Genomic DNA, 20,949 nt, shown 5'->3' on the forward strand with positions numbered 1-20,949 from the left:
ATGACAATAATATCAGAAAAAGCATCAACCTTATTTTTCCACAAGGCAGCCCTGGCCCGATCCGTACAGGTTAATTGAGTTATCTTTGTTCTGTGCTCTGATGCAATTTAAGCCTCCAAAACCGGACTGCACTTAGTAGGTGCTCAATGTTCAGTCTGAAATGCTTAGTCTTTGCATGTTCAAAGACTAAGAGAATTAAAAATTGATTTCTAAAAAAGTGACAAAAGCCACAGCTTCATCAAATGTTTAACCTTCCCAAACACAGCCCCATTGTTCTACTCTTTACACTCCTGCCTTCTCCCTGTTTTTGTCGTTCTTTCACATACATATTTAAATCTAAGAACAGGCACGACCACCAAACCCTGAAATAACAGACTTAAACGTGTTATTCAAAGCAAGTTATATTAGGCGGATGCTTTTGAAGGAACGTCAACTCCTAACGGGTTTTCTGTTTGCGGCACAGCTTTTCCCGCCTTCTCCTGAGTGGAGGTGAGGGGTGCGGAATCAAACCATCAACATTCTCTCTCCTTTGCCTCAATCTTTTTTTTTCCCCCTGTCCTCCTTTCCTCGGCTTTAGTTCCTTTCCCCCATCTGCCGTTTCTCTAGGGTCCTTGCTTGGCTTTCTCCCGCTCAGCCTGTTGGTCCCTTTGATCCTTTCTTTCTATCCCTTATCCCCAGAAGCTCCAGAAAATACCTTCTTTTCCCCCCTTCTTCACGTCACTTCCCTCCCTTCTCCCATCTCCCTCTCCTTTTCTGAGAGAGGTGAGTTTCCCCCGCTAGAGGCCACCACTTTCTCGGTTTCTTCCCTCCCACTGACGAGCAGCGCTCGGAGAGAAAGAAGGGAAAAAAAGAGGAGAAAGAGCGTGAGAGGGAAAAAAAAAAAAACCCGAGGCCTAGAGCGCGGAGGCCCGGCAGCGGCGTCGTCATGGCAACGGGCGCCGGCAGGAAACGAGGGACGCGCGGGAGGGAGGGGGGAGGCCACGGAGGGGAGGGGGAGGGACGGGGGAGGGGTCCGGCTGCCCCGGAAGCACCTCCCCGCCAGCCCCCTCCTCCAGCCGGGCCCGCAGCCCCCGGCCTGCCGCCCCCACCCTCTCCGCCCGGCAGGAAGTGACAGGCCCCGGAGCGAGCCCCGGAGTCCTGGCGGAGCCGCGGCCGGCCGGCACCCGGAGCGGCGGGAGGGGCGGGGAGCCGCGGCCGCGCCGGGCGCCTCCCACCCCGCCCTCGGCGCCCCCGCCCCTCCAGGAAGGGGAGGAGGCGAGGGGAGCCCGCCGCGGAGGCCGAGCGCGCCCCCCGCCCGGCCCGGCGCCCGGGGACCCCGGCACGTGAGGTGGACGCCCCCCACCCCCTATCCCGGGAGCGCCCGGGTGCGGAGCCAGGCGCGGAGGTAAGCGGGCGGCCGCGGCGGGGCAGGGGCAGGACCTCCGGGGGCTTGGCCGCGCGGGGATGTTTCTGCAGCCGCCGCGGGCTGTGGAACGCCCCAGGTACCTCCCCCGGCGTCTTTCCCTGCCTACCTCTGGCGCTTGCCCTGCGGTCCTTCGCTCCGCCGCCCGAGCCTCTCGCTCTTCTATTCATTTTCGCTGTGCTCACTGCTGTCCGTCCGTCACCCTAGTTGCTCCTGACCCCTCCTTCTCTCATTCATTTTCCCTCCTCTGACTTTGGCTCTCCCATCCAAGCGTGCCGTCTAGTTCTCTCTCTGCTTTTTTCTGGTCCCCTGGGTTCCTCAGCCCCCCAGTTCCTCGATTTCTGTCTCCCCCCTGCCTGTCTCCCCTCTATCAGTAAGCACACTTCTCCGCTCACTTGGGGTCGGTTCACTCCTGGCACCACCGCTCCGTGAGCCCCCCTTCTCCCGGTGGGTTTGATTCCTCTTGGGAACTCGTTCTCATCTAGGTTCTAGATACAAGGACCCCTGGGGGCGTCTACTCCCCTATTCTTCAGATGGCTTCCATTTCTGTGGCATAGTCTACCCCGAACCCATCCCCTTCTCCTGCCCCCTTCCTATCTGTGCCCCATCTTTGCTGAGAGACAAGAGTTTCATGCTTGGGGAAATTGATTTCCTCCAACTCTTGGCTCAGGAGGCCCGGTACCTGGTCCACTTCATTATCTTCCTCTAGCTCCTTTCCAAAGATTTGCTCCAACCCATCCACACACCCCCAAATACTATCTTTCAGGATGACCCCAGTTTCGTGATTCCGGGGACCTCTATGGCTCAGCTTTTCATGCTTTCTCTTCCAGTTAAATTCTGAAAATTTAAATTGACTGTGCCTCCCAGACTTTCTGTGTTCTTCATTTTCTGTATTTGATTTTACAGTCCCGACACTGAGCACAAATGAATAGATTTGTGTGCCTGGGATCCAGGAATCCTGGTTTTGATGACAGTTTCTCCTGATTTTGTTTAAGACTTTAAGCTGGTCTCTTTCCAGCTCTTTTCTGTTTCACAACCTGAAAAATTATTAAGACTTCCATTTTGGGGGGAGATGGGGATCATATAGTTTATTAGCCTTTTCATCTACGAAGGGAATTCATGTCCCCTCTAGCTAGTAAAGGGGGTCTCCTCTCTCTGAGTCTAGTGAACTAAGTCGGTCATCTATACAACTATGCTGTGCTGCCTCTAATGCTTACCCACTCTTTCCTCCGCATGCTGATAATGAGGATTCATGGGTCTGTATCTGTTTAGTGCGTTGATATTTTGGCAAAAGATGTGGGGTGAAGACAGACTAGACTTGAAGCCAGTGTGATTTCTCCTATGTTCTTCATGGGTTATATCCATGTTTGCAGTGACATTTGCTCTTCCTGAACAACTGAATTCTTGGAGGATAAGGATGTAATCAGATTATAACTGGGAATGGACCTGTAAGAAATCTCCCCAACTCTAATTTCCAAGGCCAAGCAGTTTGATTTTATTTACTTTCTTTGTTTTGGATGGTATCATTAAAATGGATTCACCTGAGTAAAACTATCGACACACCTTAGCAGATATTCTGATTTGATGTTTACATTCCTAAACCAAATTGCTGTGCTGACCTGATATTTACAATGGCTTCTCCATGCCTCAGAAGTAGAGAAAAAATAGTTTAGCAAAAGAAGGGACAAAAAAAGAAAGAACCAAAGAAGCTTATTGTCATTTAATGCTGCTTTGATGGCCTGTTTCTTCTTACTTCTCATCTGTTTCTTTGCTGTGTTCTTAGCAATGTTTTCACATGTTCTTTGCAAATTTTAGAGTAGACCCCAGAGGATAAATTCTGGCTACTTTAGTGGACTGAAACGTTGAATCTTACTTTCTTGAAGATTTGATTGCTGTCTTTACTATGTTTAATACCTGTAAGTCATTTGTTACAATGATGTGTTATATTTACTTGGGAAGCCTTCTCTGCATCCAGAGGAACTGAGGTATAAGAAGGTAAAGTAACATGGCCAAGGTGTTACTAGTAGCCCCAGCTCCAGCCTTGCAGTTCTTTGGGTGAGATGGGCTATAGGTTAGCTCTTCTATCTCCCAGTTTTATGACTTTCTATGTTGCTTTGGTCTTTCTGTAACATAAGTCCCTCCTCCATGGAATGAAGACAATGGGTACTCAAGTGAGTGACACGGCCTTAACTACAGATTGTTTTTGGTTTGAAGACCTGTATCCTAGTGTAAAGATTTGATACTTAACTAGGACTACTTCCTTAACCTCTGAAAACCTCATTTCCACAATTGAAGAGTGAAGATAATTGTATTTACCATAAAGCGCTGATAAATAATGGAAGCCTAGCCCAGTGAGAGGAAGCACCTAGTGACTTCTCAGTACAGGGTGGCCATTGTTAAGGTGAGGCAGATAATGATGTTGCATATGCAGATAAAAATGAGGTAACAGTAAGTTTTAAATGGGACGATTTTAAACTATTTAAGAGTGTGATGGAGATATAAAGTAGCCTTACTCTTATAAGGAACCATCTTACATTCAGGCCATTTTCTATTTAATGACAGCCAGGAGGGAATATGTAAAAGTTGTTTCTTTTGAGACATCGCTTAGTTTCAAAAGATGGTGTGGGGAAGATATGGTTATAAGTGTATTGAAGATTTGGTCGTTATTAAAACAGAGCAATCATGGCTTCTGGAAGAAAAGGAAGGTTCTTAGGTAACTTGAATCAATAGTAACATGAAATAGTCATTTGAGATCAGGTGCACATTTTAACCTGTTGCTGCTTCCATCTAGGTCTGGAGTCAGCGCCAGCCGTGGGGACCCTGGACCTCTACCATGGAGACTGAGAGTGAACAGAACTCCAACTCCACCAATGGGAGTTCCGGCTCTGGGGGCAGCTCTCGGCCCCAGATCGCTCAAATGTCACTGTATGAACGGCAGGCCGTGCAGGTGAGGCTCAGCACTGAGGGTCTGTGAGCACTGGCTTGGGGTAGGCAAGGATGCAGGAAGATAATCACCCTTGGTTTCTTTCCAGCAAACTGGGTGAGTCCGATCAGGTGATGACAAAGGTCTCTTCCAGGTCTGAGGACCTTTGGGGTTTACAACAGTTTGAGCAAGCAGGCAGAACGAGATATCAGTCTTTAAGGTTTTTATATCATTCAGTTCATGTTGCTAGATTCTCATTAACCATTTCTCTTCAAGGATTGTCAGGTTATTATTTTTGGGTCTTTCTTGAAAATCACTGTGGGTAGTGGAAGTTAAGAACCTCAACTATTTTGGCTCCTGGAAAGAAAAAAAGGGAATGCAGTTTGGCTTTGAAGTTAACACCAAAACTGAATTACTGATACTGTCTTTATAAACACGTGTTAGCATTATACTGTAGATGTTTAAAAATTCCAGTTACTTGAAAATTTTACCTGATACAGCCTTTCATAGTCACTGTTTATTCTATTTTTCATCATCTTCAACCCTTTAGGGCCCTGTTGGGCTTCCTAGGTGGCTCAGTGGTAAAGAATCATCCTGCCAGTGCAGGAGATGCAAGAGACGCGGGTTTGATCCCTGGGTTGATCCCCTAGAGAAGGAAATGGCAGCCCACTCCAGTATTCTTGCCTGGAGAATTCCATGGACAGGGGAGCCTGGCAGGTTGTAGTCCATGGGGTCTAAAAGAGTTGGACACGACTGAGCACACACACAAACAGGGCTCTATCACCTTTAATGTGTCCCCAGAATATGGTCTTTTATTTTCTTCTTCTCTTTACATTAATCAACATTCTATTTATTTTCAACTAGTTTAGTCCTAATTCTTTCTTATATCAGATATTTCCACATTCCATTTTGGGAAATACAAGTTCATTTGAGATTATACTGCTGTATTTTTCAATTAATTGTGTCCCTACTTTTTAAGGACTACATGAACTCACGGGTTCTAATATAAAAAAGGACATATCAGATGTCAACAGGCTAACCGGACACCCATCTTTTCCTTTGTTTCTCTCCTCCCCATGTGTCCCTTTCCCAGGATCCCAGTGATTTCCACAGCACAGGAGTCAGGAGTGGTTCATCCCCAGTGGACTGATTCCCTTCTCTTTCTCCCCAGGCTCTGCAGGCACTGCAGCGTCAGCCCAACGCGGCTCAGTATTTCCACCAGTTCATGCTCCAGCAGCAGCTCAGCAATGCCCAGCTGCATAGCCTGGCTGCCGTCCAGCAGGTGAGAGGTCAGCAGCCAGCTGGCCCAGGAGGGAGGGGACAGGCAGTACAGGTGGGTCGGGACACGCTACACCCTCCACTGAGCCAGGCTGGGAACAGTGTCCTGTGCCTCCTGTGAACTCAGGAGGATGAGTGGACCTCAGCGTGTGGGCTCACAGTAAGAACCATGGGAGAACTGCCTTTTAGACGTAGCACGACTGTGTGCTAGCCCTGCACTGTCCAGTGTAGTAGCCGTTAGCCACAGGCAGCTGTGAGCACTAAAATACAGCTAGTCTAGGACTTCCCTGGTGGTCTAGTGGTTGAGATTCTGCCCTGCAGTGCGGGGGATGAGGACTATGAGTACCACAACTAAGACGGGACCCAGTCACATATTTTAGAAAATCCATCTTCTTTTAAAAAAAAAAAAAATGCAGCTAGTCCAGATGGAGGTATGGGAGAAGATTTTGGATTTCGGAGACTTTTTAGCTTGAAAATGCTCAGTAGTCCGTTTATGTTGGTACATGTTAAAATGAGACAGATCAGCTTGAATAAAGTAAATTTTTAAAGTTTACTTCTCCTATTTCTTTTCACCCTTTGAAAAAGGTTCATATTAGAAAATGATACAGGTGGCTCACCTTACATTTGTTTCGATTGGGCAGCTCTGGGCTGGACTTAGCAGTGACTCCTGATGTGACCTGACCAACGGTTCTTCCAGCTAAATGAAAGCGGGAGAAAGAACACGGGCTGCCTACTGCCCTTGGCGGGTTATGTGGGAGTCATGGGGTTAGCATATGTAGTAATATGAGGGTGATTAACATAATGAACACAGTTGTCCTTGCTCCATAGTAGAGGGTCATTGCTCTTACCTGAAATCTCAGTTATATTTTGTGCCTGTGATTTGTCCCTGGAAGATTCAGAGCCTTTGCCTTCGTTGTCTCTGCTCTCCCTTGTCTTCTTTGCCCCCTAACAGGCCACAATTGCTGCCAGTCGGCAGGCCAGCTCCCCAAACACCAGCACTGCACAGCAGCAGACCTCCACCACCCAGGCCTCCGTGAGTACTGCCTGTCCCCACCGAGGGGCTTTCCTCCCTGGGTCTGTGTCCTTCAGTTAAATTCTTGGGTTTGCCAACATTCAGATTTTTCTGTAAGATATTTCAGGAAACCTGAGTGCACTTTTTGGCCAATTCAATACTTTGTGCCACTGATCTGAGAGTGTTTATTGCACCATTGATGGTATTTACTGATCATGTGTAGAGAATATCAGTAAAAGGGAGAATAACCAGCGTGGATCTGTAGCGGTGTCTTAAGGAGGAAGAAAATCCTGGGCAGGAGGAATCAAAGGGTCCCAAGGGCTAATCGCTGGACCCTTGACTGAGAAGTAGAATCTGTTCCATTTCGTCCTTTGCTCCTCAGCTCTTACACTGGTGATTAGGGCCCGGTTTCTGTACTTTGCTGATAGCCTTCAGAGGCCAGGATGACAGGTGTGGATGGTAAGGTGTTCATTTCTTCCTGACTCTCTGAACGTGAGATACTCTGCTTTTGCTGGTGTCACTCTGAGTTTGTCAGTCATGTGTATTTCCTTGTGTCTCTTCCCCCATCCTTAATCCTGGTTCCCTTCTGTACCACACAGATCAATCTGGCCACCACGTCGGCCGCCCAGCTCATCAGCCGGTCCCAGAGTGTGAGCTCTCCCAGTGCTACCACTTTGACCCAATCTGTGCTACTGGGGAACACCACCTCCCCACCCCTCAACCAGTCCCAGGCCCAGATGTATCTGCGGGTAAGCCACAGCCACCCTTGTCCCAGGGGCACAATTGTTCTCTGACTTGTTGAGTGAAAGCCTTTTTTTTTTTTTTTGGCTGCACCGTGCACCTTTTGGGATGTTAGTTCCCCAACTAGGGATTGAACCCAGGCTCGAGTCTTAACCACTGGACCACCAGGGAATTTCCCAGAGTGGAAGCTGTTTTATGGCATCATGGTTGAAAGTGAAAGTTACTCAGTCTTGTCTGACTCTTTGTGATCCCATGGGCTGTACAGTCCATGAAATCCTCCAGGCCAGAATACTGGAGTGGGTAGCCTTTCCCTTCTCCAGGGGATCTTCCCAACCCAGTGATCAAACCCAGGTCTCCCGCACTGCAGGCGGATTCTTTACCAACTGAGCCACAAGGGAAGCCCGTGTCGTCATGGTTACCCAGATGTTTTAGGACAAGCTGATCTGCTTCCTATGCCTGACTTACCTCTAGACGTGACGTTCAGTGTTCACAGGTAGCTTGCAAACAATTGAGATCCTAAGTTAGAAGATTTCACCTCAGTATTAAAGAAATTTGCACCAGATACAGTCTGATCTTTAAAGCCATGGCTCACGTGCACAAATCCTAAGTGTCACCTCTTGGCCTGTCTGCGTAGTATATATAAACCCTGCTCCCAACTCCTCATTGTCTCAGCCTCTTTGATGTTTGATTCTTTGTTGTCAGTGTGTAGTTTATACACGTTCCAGGTTTTCTTCGGATGATTCATCGCACGCGGAGGATGAGGGTCTCCTGGGTTGGTATGGAAAGGGGCAGGGCTTAGCGGTTTCGTATCTTCTGTTTATTTTGTCTTGTGGTCCTTCCCTTCCGTTTCTTCTGTCTGTCTCCTCTTTCTCTTGTTCTGTTTCCTCTGTTCTTCCTCTTCCTCCTCTCCTTGCCAGCCACAGCTGGGAAACCTATTGCAGGTAAACCGGACCCTGGGCCGGAATGTGCCTCTAGCCTCCCAACTCATCCTGATGCCTAACGGGGCGGTGGCTGCAGTCCAGCAGGAGGCGCCATCTGCTCAGTCTCCTGGAGTCCACACAGATGCCGATCAGGTCAGTGGCGACCACTCGACCTGCGGACGGGCCCTGGGGAGGGCGAATGGAGTGGCCTCGGACCAGGGACCACCCTTCCACCCCATTACCACTTTTCAGAATCCTTTTTTTTTTCCCCTCCCTCAATTTCTGTAGAACTTGAATCCCTTACACCTTTTTAGTTATTTGAAATAGGAACGGAAGTAGACTTGACTGAAAACAGCCCTGTGGATATGGGAAGCCACCTCCTTTTTTTTTTTTTTTAAAAAACTTTTTATTTCATATTGATTTATAGCTGATAATGGTGTGGTAATTTCAGGTGGACAGCAGAGGGACTCAGCCATACATATATGTGTATCCATTTTCCCGCCAAACTCCCCTCATCCAGGGAAGCCTTATTCTTAACACAGGACCGGCGTCCCTGCCCTCCTCTTAGCCCTCTGTAGCTCAGTTTTATTCAGAAAGTCCTAGTTCCCTCTTCTTGCAGTACTCTCTGGAAGATAAGGGATGGTGGAGGGAATTCTGGTTAGACAGACATCAAGCTGAGTTGCTGGCAGAACACTTGATTTCTTCTCTATGAGTTACTGTAGCTTTCAACCTTCAGCAGTCTGTTTCTCCTAAAGGTTCCCAGTATAATCTTCCTTACCATTGTGTTTCCTGTGCCTTATCTCAAACAAAAATAGATATAGAGAGAGCAATGTTTTAGCTGCTTTTGCATGGCATACAGACTGGGGTCTCGTGGTACTTATTTCATTCTTTTAGTTTTTATCAGTCAGCAAGTAAACATGGAGCTCTGCATTTCAGTGAACTTGAGCAGATTCTTAAAGGATGGGTGGCATTTGATTAGGAGTAGCATGAACACTGGAGAGAGAATAGCATGTGTCAAAGCCTGACTCAGATACGTGACTGTGAGTTGGAGATGAGTGGAGACAAGAAGCCTGTGGCAGGAAAGGGCATTGTTAAGGACACGCCTGAAAGCCACGTGACTTTGTAGGTAGCAGCGGCACTGCTGACTTGAACAGCAGATTAAGAAGGTCAGGAAACTACTTGAGAAAGACTGATTTCGGAGCCTGTGCCTGGAGAAGGAAGAGAAATGAGGAAACCTGCCAAGAAACTGTTGGGGTCAGTTACAGATACGGTCTTTGGTTTAGACTACAGTAGTAGGGTTGGGGGTCAGGATGAGGTAGAACCTGCTTTCACAGCCGTTCTTTCACTTATACAGCTATTCATCAGATGTTTGTGTGTCGGTCTGTGGACGGACAGAGTAGCGGTTGAAAGTGTGAATCTTCGTTAGGGTCAATTCCAACTCTGTGACTTACTGTGACCCCTGCAAATGGCCCAACATCTTCTTGCCACAATTTCTTTGTCTATTAAATAGCCATTATAAAATACTTGTCCCGGGGTATGTTGTGAGGACTCAGTGAGTTGATGTGTGTAAGTGTTTGAACTGTGCCTGGACACAGTGAGTGTTTAAGAGTTTGGCTCTCTTTGTGATCAGACAGGCGACATTCCTCAGCCTTGAATGTAGGAACAGGAGAGGAGGCTAAAGCTGGGCTTGGGGAGGGGGTTCAGGCTTGGCGGTGGGAGGGAGCCAGCAGAGGAGAGGTGAATGAAGGGACAGGAAAGAATTGAGGAGGGAATGAGATCCTGAGCCCAGCAAGCCTTTGATAGGAGGAAGGAGAGAAGGTGGCCGGGGTGAGGGGTAAATGATGGGGGCTTATGGAGGTACAGGGCCAGGTTTGGCGGTGGGACCAGATGTGGTTTTATCATCTCTGTGGGAGTGAACAGTGAGAGGGGAAAGAGGAAGTGGTTCAGAGGTGCAGGGAGAGGAGGAAAGTTTTAAATAGCCATGACGGGAAGGAAGCGGATTAGAAAAAACTTCATAATTGCCAGGTAATATGTAAGTGGCCCAGTACCCAGTCCTGATGATTTTTGTAAATCTCTCTCGGAAGCTATTAGTTCTCTTCTTTATTACTATTGTCTGAATTTGGATTCTTTTATTTTTCTCCTGAATTACTGTACTGGTTTCCTAACTGGCCTCTTGATTTCAGCCTTATCTGCTTCTAATCCTCTCCCATTGTACTATCAGGATAAGATGATATACATTGTTACTTTTTAAAAAAAACTTTTTATTTTGTATCGGAATACAGCCTATTAACATCTGTTGTGGTAGTTTCAGGTTAGCAGCAAAGGGACTCAGCCATTCATATACATATATCCATTCTCTCACAAACTTCCCTAACATTATTTTTAATTGTACCTCTGGCCTACAGAATTTGATGAATCATAATAATCCTTGACTCATGGCATCCTCTCATCAATGGTTCATTTATGGTCTACTTTTTAAAACATTTACTCTGTAAGTTTTAATCATGTAATAAGCCACCCCTAGCTCCAGATGGAGCTCCACTGCCTACCCCTACTCATCCATGGTGACGGCCGTTCTGATTCATGCTTCCCTGTAACCCTTTTTGTATAGTTTTACTGCCTTTACTATATTTCTAAAATGTTCTTTTTAATGTGGAACATTTCAAACATATACAAAAACAGAAAGAAATATGAATCTGTAAGTGCTTAGCCATCCAAACTCAGCATTTATTGACATGTGGTCAATTTCTCCAGGCACCTTCCCTTCATCTGTGGATTATTTAGAAGCAAGTTCCAGATACTATGTGGATATATATATAATATAAATTTGTGTTTAAATCTATAAGGTACTTATATTGTATATAATCCTTTGGGGAATGCCTTCATTAAATAACTTATTATCAAAATCCACCTGTATTGTTGCATGTGTCATTGTACTTTGTTTTGATTTCCATGTAATATTTCATCGTGTGAATATACTGCAGTTCATTCATCCTGTCTTCTGACTGTGGCCATTTGGTTGGTTTTTAGGCTTTTGTTAGGGTGACTAGTGCTGCTGTGACCATTCTTACACATGCCTCCCATTGTCTACAGCGAGCACTTGTGGGACTCCTGGGTTAGGGCGTGTATGAATATTCAACTTTAGGACAAAATGCCAAATTGTTTTCCAGAGTGGCTGTGCTCATTTACACTTTCATCAGCAGTGTTTAAAAGAATGGTTTCGACGATAGAGTTGATCGTGGTCTTTCTGATGAATATTCTTCAGTGGCTTCCTGTGATTTATTAAGAGCTCGTCATCCCTTCTCTCCGTTGATACACTGGACCACTTGCAGTCTGTCAGGCACTGTGCTCGGTGCTGGGACTTTCTTATTTTAACATTCCAAGCCCTTCAAGATCTGGTCTCTTTCTAGCCTCAGCCTACGTGCCCAGCTTCATTTCTTGCCACTCCCTCCAGCCTGCCCCAAACATAATGAGATAGTTATCATTTCCAAAAACACGGTGCTCTTTCTTGGCTCAGTGGTCTTGCACTGTTGTTACCTGTGTCTTCACACCCTGTTGGTTCTCAGCTCAGACATCGCCTGTGTTAGAATGTCTCCCCTCACGCCCTAGTCTGAGTTACTACTCTTCCTCCTCTGCCCTCCCCTAGTGCTGGTTGCATATCTGTGCATGGTGTAACTTGGTTTTCTTGTTTTCTTGGGTAGAAATTACTCATTAAAAGCAGAGGCTTGTGTCTTTTGTCTCTGCATTCCCAGTATCCAGTGTGGTACCTGCAGCATAGTCGGTGATTTGTAGATGTTGAATGAATGAATGGGGAAGAAAGGGAAGGTCTGAGACATTTTGAAAGAATAAAATAACCAAACATGATGACAGATTTGATAGTGAATGAAGAAGACTGAGAATCAGATACGACTTGAGAGCTCCTCTCAAGGGAAGGCCTTCACTGTGTTTGTACAGGTGAGGGTACAGCTGAGGGGGGCCGTGGAATATCTGTAGCTGTCGTCACTGTTTCTGACTCAAGTCATGGTAATCTTTCACTTTAGTGCCCCTTGCTCTCCCAGTTTCTCAGTCTGCCTTTTGCTTCCTATCTTTCAGGTGCAGAACTTGGCCGTCAGGAACCAGCAGGCCTCCGCCCAAGGACCCCAAATGCAAGGCTCTGCTCAGAAGGCCATCCCTCCTGGGGCCTCCCCTGTCTCCAGCCTCTCCCAGGCTTCTAGCCAGGCCCTTGCGGTGGCTCAGGCTTCCTCTGGGGCCTCAGGCCAGTCCCTCAACCTTAGTCAAGCTAGTGGAGGCAGTGGGACTAGCATCCCAGGGTCCATGGGTCCTGGAGGAGGCGGCCAGGCTCCTGGGGGCTTGGGGCAGTTACCTTCCTCAGGAATGGGTGGTGGTGGGAGCTGCCCCAGGAAGGGCACCGGAGTGGTGCAGCCCTTGCCTGCAGCCCAGGCAGTGACTGTGAGTCAGGGCAGCCAGACAGAAGCAGAAAGTGCAGCGGCCAAGAAAGCAGAAGCAGATGGGGCTGGTCAGCAGAACGTGGGCATGAACCTCACCCGGACCGCCACTCCTGCTCCCAGCCAGACCCTCATTAGCTCAGGTACGCTGTCTCCTCCCATAGTGTTCTTATTCCCTCGGGGCTAGCTTGACATCTTCAGGGTACGTGTCTTTGCCCTTCTTGGTCGTTTTGGTCCTGAAATAGTGGAAGGAAAGAATCACATCAACCTTGTTCCTATTAGTCTAGGAGACAGGACGACAGGTAGCAGAGAGGGATCTTGTCTGTTTCCGCCAGGCAGCAGTCAGTTTACAAGTTGCCTTGTCCTCTGCTCCTTAGGTCCCGACTTCTTCAATTTACTCCCTCTACCCTTTTCATTCACTAGGGTCTTGTCTTTTTTTTTTTCTTTAAATTTGGTTGTTTTGAGTGTTAGTTGCAGCATGCAGCTAAGTGCTACAGTCTTCGTTGTAGTACTTGGTTCTTCATTGCTGTGCACAGGCTTCTCTGTAGTTGTGGTGCACAGTCTAAATTGTCCCAAGCATATGGGATCTTAGTTCCCCGATCAGGGATCAAACCTGTGTCCCCTGCATTGGAAGGTGGAATCTTAACTACCACCGGGGAAGTCCCCACTCAGTTCTTTTTGAATAGCTTGCTTTGTTCTAGGGAGGGTACTGGGATACATCATTGAAATACAGACTTTTCTGCTCATGGAGCTTACAATTTTGAGTTCTCTCCTCACACATTTACTGTTGGTCAGTTGGCAGCATAGAGCGAAGACAGTGTGCCTTCGAGTACTTAGGGTGAGCAGATAGATCCCTGCTTTAATATAGTCCAATTTGTGATCAGCTGTATTGAAGGTAAGGATGGTAAGGATTAAAAAGAATAAATAATAGTAATAACCCAGGGTAGTGCTTGCTTTCAGGCTTTGGATAGAGTTAGATGTGTGTACCGTATCTGGTAATATTTATTTTTGCTTCCTTGTTTCTAGTTCTTTAAGTGTTGCATATTTGAATAATGTACTCCCCAAATGTAAGAGTTACTTATCAGTTGTTTTACTAACACCTAGTATGGCACTTTACAAACTATGGCACTTGTAATACCAAAGTGCTTTCATGTCACACATATTCTCTGGGCACCATGGTAGGGTGTGAAGCAGGGGAGATCACATCTCCAGTTTACAGTGGAGGGAACTGGGTCAAGTCTGATCCCACAGCTGCTGACTCTTAAAACTTCTCATGGGTGGTCACCTAAACTGAATCGTGGAGACCCGAGACAATCATGGGAAGATGTTGGTATCTTTACCTTTGTGGACATTTATTTTTTCAGTACTGTTAAGTGTTTCTCGTGTATCAGGCCCTGGGCTGGGTTCTAGGGATGTAAAAACAAATGAAGTGTGGACTTCGCACTTGAGGAAAAGAATCTAATCATGAAGGCGATGGGTCCACCATTGTGGGCCCATTACTTGCTGAGTGCCAAGTAACAAGATTTAAGTAAAGCAAAAAAAAAAAGTTAGATAAATGCAAGAAATTACTGAGAACTGTTACATGCTTGAGCAAAGGTGGTCTTACCCTGACATCTTTAAGGCTGGAGATGGTAATGTCTGATTTGGAGGAAAGAGTGTAAACCAGGTGGCCTGTCAGGCCCTTCCAGCTCGCTTTCTATTTGCCGTTTGAGTCTACAACTAGGTAAACCGTGGAAGGCTGCTTTGACTTAGCGCCTTTGATGATGTTGCTCATGGCTGCTCTCCCTTCCCTTTGTGCCTCCGGGGGCTCGTTCCCACAGCCACCTACACGCAGATCCAGCCCCACTCCCTGATTCAGCAGCAGCAGCAGATCCACCTCCAGCAGAAGCAGGTGGTGATCCAGCAGCAGATCGCCATCCACCACCAGCAGCAGTTCCCGCACCGCCAGTCCCAGCTTCTGCACACGGCCACGCACCTCCAGCTGGCCCAGCAGCAGCAGCAGCAGCAGCAGCAGGCCACCACCCTCACTGCCCCGCAGCCTCCGCCGGGCCCCCCGACCCAGCCGGTCCCGCCGTCCCCGTCCCAGCAGCCAGCCCAGACCCTGGTCGTCCAGCCCATGCTGCAGTCTTCACCGCTGTCCCTGCCGCCGGACCCCGCCCCCAAGCCCCCCATCCCCATTCAGTCCAAACCACCGGCAGCCCCTCTCAAGCCCCCTCAGCTAGGGGCTGCCAAGATGTCCGCTGCCCAGCAGCCCCCACCCCACATCCCCGTGCAAGTGGTGGGCACCCGGCAGCCGGGTACAGCCCAGGCCCAGGCTTTGGGGCTGGCCCAGCTGGCAGCTGCTGTCCCCACTTCCCGGGGGATGCCAGGCACAGTGCCGCCGGGCCAGGCCCACTTGGCCTCCTCGCCGCCTTCATCCCAGGCCCCGGGTGCGCTGCAGGAGTGCCCGCCCACGTTGGCCTCAGGGATGACCCTGGCCCCTGTGCAGGGGACGGCGCACGTGGTGAAGGGCGGGGCGACCACCTCCTCGCCCGTGGTGGCCCAGGTCCCTGCCGCCTTCTACATGCAGTCTGTGCACTTGCCGGTGAGTGTCGCCCTGTGACTGAGCACACGGCATCCTCAAGGGGACCGGAGCTCAATTTCAGAAGGGAGTAAAGGGTGACAGGGTTAGGATATTAGTGCTGCTTTTGTAAGAGAGAGTTTAATGGATGGTTAAGATCCTGGCATGTATTCAGTCTTTCGTAAGAGAGAGACATCAACATATATGATACCTGAATTTCATACTCCTACATGTGCTACTGAAATTCTGTATTTTGGGATCTATACTGAGTTATATTAAGATACAGCTTTAACCACCAAAATCAATCTTTAAAAAAACAACAATTCTCGGTTGGGCTGTGATAAACCTGGGTCTCCAGGTCTAGGTCAGAACTAAATAATGTTGGATTTTCTTTTGTCTTGATGTAGAAATTATACTTCTTGGGAATGACCAGAAATTTTACTGTACCATGGGACATAGATACATTGGGGAATCTAGAACTAAGAAAATTTTCTCAGACAGCGTGGGAGTAATTGAGTTTCCTCATTATCCTTTGCTCATAAATCTTATTTTCCTTCCTGTTCTTCACTTTATAGGGCAAACCCCAGACACTGGCTGTAAAGCGCAAGGCTGAGTCTGAGGAGGAGCGAGATGACGTCTCCACATTGAGTTCAATGATTCCCGCGAAGACATCTCCAGTGGTAGAGAGCCCGAAGGCCATGGAGGAGAAGGGCAGTCTTGGAGGTGAGGAACGGACTTTTGCAGGGCTGCCAGAGTGCACAGAAATGAGAGGAAAGCTCTGAGTGGGCTACGAGTTCAGTCTGATTCATTAGAATGTGGGCCTGAACTTGGTGGATGAGACCTGGACACGAGGAAGCCAGGATGACTGATCAAAGAGGAACATGTGTTACTGTGAGGATCAGGTTGGCTTGGCTCATCCTTGGCTCACTTAGGTCATCCCCTCCCTGTTCCTTAATCTTGTGTTTATTTTCCAGATAAAGCTGAGCCAGTGACCAGCGCGAACGCTAACACCCTGAGCAGTGACATTGTAGCTTTGGCTCCCGCCCCATCAGCGCCCCCTCCTTCACTGGCCATGGTGTCCAGACAGATGGGTGACTCCAAGCCCCCCCAGGCCATTGTGAAGCCCCAGATCCTCACCCACATCATCGAAGGCTTTGTTATCCAGGAAGGAGCAGAGCCTTTCCCGGTGAGGGCAGGGCCAGAAGGTGGGGCTTTCACGTGGGGACTTGGTCTGGTGGGTTGTCTTTTCAAACTCCAGAGACTCAGAAGGCTTAGAACTATTTCATTATTAGAGAACAGTTCAGTTCTGTTGTTTGTAGGATTAGCTATGAAGAAGGAAGGGAAGAGAAGAAGAAAGACTATGTAGACCAGGAACTGAAAATAGTGGGGAGAGGAGAAGCAAAGGAAAAAAGTGACCTTTAAGGCTGTCATGGTTGTTTTTTGTGTTTGTTTTGGGGCCCCTTTGTACAGCATTCGGGCATTGTACAGCATTTGGGATCCTAGTTCCCTGACCAGGGACTAAACCTGGGCCCCCTGCATTGGGAGCTTGGAGTCTTAACCACTAGACCACCAGGGAAGTCTCTAATTAGGTTGTTTTATAGTGAAGAAAATTGTGGTGGAGAAGTTGAGAGACTTTTCAGGATACCATGAGTTGCAGAACCAGGACTTAGAACACAGGTCTCTTGCCTCCTAGTGTGTTCCCTGCAATTTAGGAAGGAAAAGGACCCCCTTCCCCAGCAGCTTATCTGAAAAAAGCCAACTAGAGACTCTAGATTGCCATATTGAAAATGGTTCTGTCTGCGTCGGACTTGGCCATTAACTCTGAGATCCGGGCAAAGACGTGGTGGTGAGAAGTGGTGGGGAAAGCTATAGAGAAAGGAGTTAGGCTAATGTAACTCACCTTTTTCTGGAACAGGTGGGCTGTTCTCAGTTATTGAAAGAGTCTGAGAAGCCCCTGCAGACTGGCCTCACCACAGGACTGAATGAGAATCAGTCGGGTGGTCCCTTGGGTGGGGACAGCCCATCTGCTGGTGAGTATTCATTTAGAGACCCATCTAGGAATGAGGCTGATGGAGATGTGTTTGAGGACTTAGCGTAAAATAGGAATTAGCTCTTTTAAGTGGGAATTATGTTAAGTCCATCTACATCAGAATACGTAGAATCACACAGACGTTGTTCCCATGGTTAAGGGGAAGTTTTTCAAGCTGAGCTGTTTATATATAGTGTAAAACACTATAAGGATGTGTTTTTCAAAGGATAATCTATTCAGGCTATTTCTTAATTTCCAGTTCTTATTATTTTAGATTCTGTAATATATGTTAAGGAGTCTTGTTTACATTTTCCCCTCCCCTGCTTTTGGAAACTTGTGTGTCTTGTGTGTGTGTGTGTGGGGGGGGGGGAGGCTGTGTCTGTGTGTCTGTGTGTGTGTGGGGGGGGAAATCTCATCTTTCCAGGCATTAGTAATTAGTTCCTCTCTCCTGTGGAAAAGTGCAGTCAAATATGAGACTACGAATTATGAAGAAATTAGTCACTTAAAATGGAGATCATCTGGCTTAAGGTTAGGAAGACTGTGACATCTTGAGGGACAGGTCTTTATGGTTTTGGATTTTGAACTTTGTTTTCGGGATTCTCGGGCTGAGTAGGTCTTTGGTGGGGAGCGCTGAGAGTAATTAGAGTCCAGTGCTGGGCCTGAGGGTGGCCTGAGCAGCAGCAGGAACCCACGCAGCCCTGCAGCGCTGCCTTGTTTTCAGAGCTAGATAAGAAGGCGAACCTCCTGAAGTGTGAGTACTGTGGGAAGTACGCCCCTGCTGAGCAGTTCCGCGGCTCCAAGAGATTCTGCTCCATGACTTGCGCTAAGAGGTACAGTAGGCTTCCGTCTCGCCCTCCTCCCTCAGACACCCCTTCCCCAGGATCCGCTCACGACTCCGAGCTAACATCTCCCTTGCCTTCATTCTCTTCCCCAAATCGGCCCCTAAAATCCTGGTTCACATGTAGAGCAGGGGAGCAAGGCGGTCTTGGAGAGTAGCACCCCTGACCTGTGCGTTCCCTGACCCACAGGTATAATGTGAGCTGTAGCCACCAATTCCGGCTGAAGAGGAAAAAAATGAAAGAATTTCAGGAAGCCAACTACGCCCGCGTTCGCCGGCGCGGACCCCGTCGCGGCTCCTCGGACATCGCCCGTGCCAAGATCCAGGGCAAGCGCCACCGAGTGAGCCACCAGCGTGGGGCGCGATGCTGCAAACCGGGCCTGTTCCCTTCTGCTCCCCCGCAGAGCAGCTGCTTTCCCCGGGGGAAAAGTGTGAGACCAGAAGTCTGGTTTCACGTGGATCACATCACTCCAGATTCCGAGATCCTGATCTTTTCGTCTTTTCTCACCTGATTTACCTGTTGTGTGTTTCTGTTAATCCTTATGCCTTGTTAGAGGAGGGAAAATCTAGGGGAGTTGTTGGCAGAAGAGGGGAACCAAGAGGGACACAGTTCACACTTGAAAGGCACTTGAGAGTGGGCTAGTGACTTTGGGCATTTGCACATAAGTACAGAGCACTTTACTTGTGCTGAGATTAGTTTTTCCTCTGTGCCTCAAACCCAGGGTGGGGGGAGAGAGGGAGACCTCATGACGCTTACTGATGACCTCACTGTTTTTCTTGTAGGGTCAAGAGGACTCTAGCCGGGGTTCAGATAATTCCAGTTACGATGAGGCACTCTCTCCAACATCTCCTGGGCCTTTATCCGTGAGAGCAGGGCATGGAGAACGTGACCTGGGGAATCCCAACACAGCTCCGCCCACCCCAGAATTACATGGCATCAACCCTGTGTTCCTATCCAGTAATCCTAGCCGCTGGAGCGTAGAGGAGGTCTATGAGTTCATTGCTTCTCTACAAGGTATCAAGGGCCTGTCCACCAGAACCCAGGTCACCTGTATTGCTTTGTTGTCCTATGGTTTTTTTGAGGCCATCCCACAGGGCTTTGTAAATGGAAACGTAGAGACTTAAGTATGGTATGATGAAGGTGCTGCTTTTAGTATTTATTTGGGTTACTTGTCCACAGCCTGGTTACCCAATATTTCCAGGTTGACTGTCCTCCGCTAACAGGCTTCCCAGGTGGCACAGTGGTAAAGAACCCGCCTGCCAATGCAGGAGACACAGGTTCGACCCCTGGGTTGGAAAGATCCCCTGGAGAAGGAAATGGCAACCCACTCCACTATTCTTCTCTGGAGAGTCCCATGGACATAGGAGCCTGGTGGGCTATGGTCCATGGGGTCAGACGGGACTGAGCATGTATACATACGCACTTGACAAGGGATAGTTTTCTCCAGAAAGGAAAACCATCCTACCCTCCCTGCTGTTTTGTCTGAAATTTGGGCCCTTAAAAATGGCATGAAGGCTGATTTTCTTGCTGGTGTCAAAGAAAACATACTATATTCTGCTCTCTCCCTTCCCTTCCTCAAGTTATCTGAATTGAACAGCTTAGTTGGTGGAACACGTTAGTTCTTTTATCTTGGCTTTTTTCAAAAAACAGCTGGTTGCTCTGGTTTCATTTTGTTTCCATATCTTGCCATCTCGGGCCACTATCACTGGATTTAGGACAAGTACTTTTGATCATACCATGTAGCTTCTCATACATACCCCACCGTTTCCTCCTAGGCTGTCAAGAGATTGCAGAGGAGTTTCGTTCCCAGGAGATTGATGGACAGGCCCTCTTATTACTTAAAGAGGAACATCTCATGAGTGCCATGAATATCAAGCTGGGTCCTGCCCTCAAGATCTGTGCTAAGATAAATGTCCTCAAGGAGACCTAAGGTGGCCCTCTTGCACAAACCAGCCTAAGGCAGACAGTCCCCACCGTCCAGGTTATAACCTGGTGCCAGCAGACTCCATGAGGAAGACAGAGCTGTGCTGTCTTCTGCAGGAGGGGATCAACAAGACAGGGAAGAACCGTGGAAGAACTGGTCGCTGGTGCTACATGGTGGCAGCTTTGATGTTTCTCTGGGTTTTATTTTTTAAATCTTCACAATTTCACCCACCCTAATCCAACCTTTGTGAAAGAGGCAGTCTAGAGAACTAGGACTGCTCGGCCTTATCCCGGAGTGGAGTGTCTAGCCAGGGTCTGAATTCTCCAGGAGGAGGAGGAATGTACAGTGTGGCGAGGCAAGAAAATGGGTGGACTGTAGGTGTGCCTCGGCCCCGGCAGCAGGGGAGTTTTCCAGCTTGTGTGACACAAGTAGCAAAACCTGGTCCTCCCTCTTCCCTCCGGCTCCTCCTGACTAGCTGTGGCCCAGACTTCTGTTGTCACTCCCGTAGTGTTGGACATCTTCTCCTGCATCCTCACTGGCCAGTGTAGGGACTGGGTTGCCATCATTCTGAGTTGCTGCAGGGACTAAAAGTATTGGGTACACGTGTGGCTGTTGTCATTCTTTCTGCACCCCCCTGCTTCCTTCAATTTATCTGTTGTCTTCTACCCTACTTTTCTTTCCATTCCAACTCTGCTCTGTCCTATAGCTTTATAAAGCAGGAGTGCGTGGGGCTGAGGTCTGGAGTAGAAGGACCTGCCGTGGGCGCTATTCCTTATACAACAAAAATATTAAATATTTTTTTCCTCCTCAGTAAAAGGATGAAAATTGGTCTCGGTTGTCTCTTACTCCATCATTCCAGTGTATCTACTGGCTTCT

General features: G+C 48.2%; 1 protein-coding gene across 4 annotated transcripts; it reads left to right on the forward strand.

Moving 5' to 3' along the window:
• The first annotated feature begins 1,253 nt into the window (after positions 1–1,253).
• Positions 1,254–20,898, forward strand: PHC1 (polyhomeotic homolog 1). Of its 4 annotated transcripts, XM_043880891.1 has the most exons (15): positions 1,254–1,384; positions 4,194–4,349; positions 5,497–5,607; positions 6,556–6,636; positions 7,215–7,364; positions 8,274–8,429; positions 12,369–12,864; positions 14,542–15,305; positions 15,857–16,004; positions 16,256–16,467; positions 17,197–17,311; positions 18,032–18,140; positions 18,339–18,489; positions 18,932–19,163; positions 19,925–20,898. In XM_043880891.1, exons 2-15 carry the CDS (start codon positions 4,236–4,238, stop codon positions 20,077–20,079), a joined length of 2,994 nt encoding a protein of 997 aa, XP_043736826.1. In that variant the 5' UTR covers positions 1,254–1,384; positions 4,194–4,235; the 3' UTR covers positions 20,080–20,898. The 4 variants fall into 4 exon arrangements, with proteins under 4 accessions (XP_043736826.1, XP_043736827.1, XP_043736828.1 ...); XM_043880892.1 differs by lacking the exon at positions 1,254–1,384 and having other exon boundaries at positions 8,280–8,429; XM_043880893.1 differs by lacking the exon at positions 1,254–1,384 and having other exon boundaries at positions 8,298–8,429.
• The last annotated feature ends 51 nt before the right edge of the window (positions 20,899–20,949 follow it).

Source organism: Cervus elaphus, chromosome 22, assembly GCF_910594005.1.
Source record: "Cervus elaphus chromosome 22, mCerEla1.1, whole genome shotgun sequence".
Lineage (NCBI taxonomy): Eukaryota > Metazoa > Chordata > Mammalia > Artiodactyla > Cervidae > Cervus > Cervus elaphus.

Excerpts from the sequence above, each read along its gene's own strand:
- PHC1 (XM_043880891.1), top strand. The coding sequence starts at position 4,236 with ATGGAGACTGAGAGTGAACAGAACTCCAACTCCACCAATGGGAGTTCC. Across the intron at positions 17,312-18,031 it reads TGGGGACAGCCCATCTGCTG|AGCTAGATAAGAAGGCGAAC; the intron begins GTGAGTATTCAT and ends CCTTGTTTTCAG. Across the intron at positions 18,490-18,931 it reads TCCAGGGCAAGCGCCACCGA|GGTCAAGAGGACTCTAGCCG; the intron begins GTGAGCCACCAG and ends TTTTTCTTGTAG.